Source organism: Cyprinodon variegatus, unplaced genomic scaffold (assembly GCF_000732505.1).
Source record: "Cyprinodon variegatus isolate N-32 unplaced genomic scaffold, C_variegatus-1.0 Scaffold434, whole genome shotgun sequence".
In the NCBI taxonomy this organism is placed as follows: Eukaryota; Metazoa; Chordata; class Actinopteri; order Cyprinodontiformes; family Cyprinodontidae; genus Cyprinodon; species Cyprinodon variegatus.
The window spans coordinates 18347-19675 of NW_015150887.1; the positions used below are offsets into that span (position 1 = coordinate 18347).

Here is a 1329-nt window from a genome sequence, read left to right on the forward strand (position 1 = left end):
AGTACATATATGTTAACTTAAGATTACAAATAAATGATTTCATCAGTTCCTTGAGTTTTGATGGCATGTGTAAAAAAAAGGATAACAATCTTAAAGGGTGGGTTATTTATAATGCAGGCAGCCCAGGAAGGGGCAACTGACAGTGTACTGTATTTCATGACCTTGTCAGCTCATTGGCTTGTTCGGTAATCCCCTTCCATATTGAGAAAGTGAGGATTTGGAGGGCTTTCTATGATTGCAATATATACCTTCTTTGCACTCCATCTGCTTGGGGCTCAATCTGCTTCTCTGACTTCAACAGCTCCTCATCGGTAAAGCAACAACTTTTTATTGTTGATATTGTTCTATTCTGATGTGACTGACTGACTCTCTTTTTCAGTTACATTATATTTGTTTATGGATTCATTGTTAGAAACAGTAAATCTTTCCAGTGCAGAAACTCCAATTCATATGTGAAGCTTGTTAATTATTGCCTGTTTGTAATTTCAGGGTGACGTTATCTTAAACTTTTTGATAACTAAGAAACAGTTTTAATCTTTGAGGTAGAGGGGGAAATTCCATCTTTTGAGATTAGGTCTGTATCTTTTGGGCTAACCAAGTGATGCTTTTTTTTCTTCATAAGACATACTGAAAGACAACACCAATACAAGGATATAAGTTGAAAACAAACCTCAAAACCTTTATCCTACTCTCAACATTTTGTTTAGTATTTGTTGGATGTTCTGTTTTTTAAGGTGCAGACAGCATCATGCCTTCTAAACATTATGATTTTGTTACATCGTTGCTTTCCATATATTAGTTTGCCTCTTAGAAACAATCGTACTTGTTCAAAACACTTTAAAAGAGTGAGACATGGGTCCATCTTAGACATAAATCTAGGCTAATAAAATCTCACATACTTTTTTATTCCTCTGCATTGTCATTTTCTTAAAATGAACATGATGCCAAAAGTTAGTCACTCCCCCTCCTTCCTGCCTGTTACCACTTCAGGGAACTCTGACATTTGTTACTCTGTTCGCTTGTGTGGTTCAGATGCCTATGGTCATCACACATCCTTTCTTTTTGTAGGAGCCAGTTTTTTTTTCTCCACACTTAATGAAGGCTTTAGGAACAGCTGTAGATCCAGGAATAGATGTTACTCTTCTGCTACAGTTCCTAGGGGATTGAAAGCAGCTCAGACTGCAACTATACAGTTTCCAATATGTATTTAGGCTCCTTTTTAGCTATAGTGATGTAATACATAGTTATATATTTAAGTCTAATACAATTCCATAGAAGGTATTTGAAATGTTGTCTGGACAAAATGAATAAAATTGTGTATAAAATTTA

At 35.3% G+C, this 1329-nt stretch overlaps 1 protein-coding gene across 1 annotated transcript in view; it reads left to right on the forward strand.

Annotated features, from left to right (window-relative positions):
• The first annotated feature begins 227 nt into the window (after positions 1 to 227).
• LOC107093606 (troponin I, fast skeletal muscle-like) overlaps positions 228 to 1329 on the forward strand; it is a 13296-nt gene continuing 12194 nt past the window's right edge. Inside the window, exon 1 of the mRNA XM_015388780.1 lies at positions 228 to 311. Within this exon, the coding sequence (XP_015244266.1) occupies positions 232 to 311 (80 nt within the window). The 5' untranslated portion in view covers positions 228 to 231. The remainder of the gene's footprint in view (positions 312 to 1329) is intronic.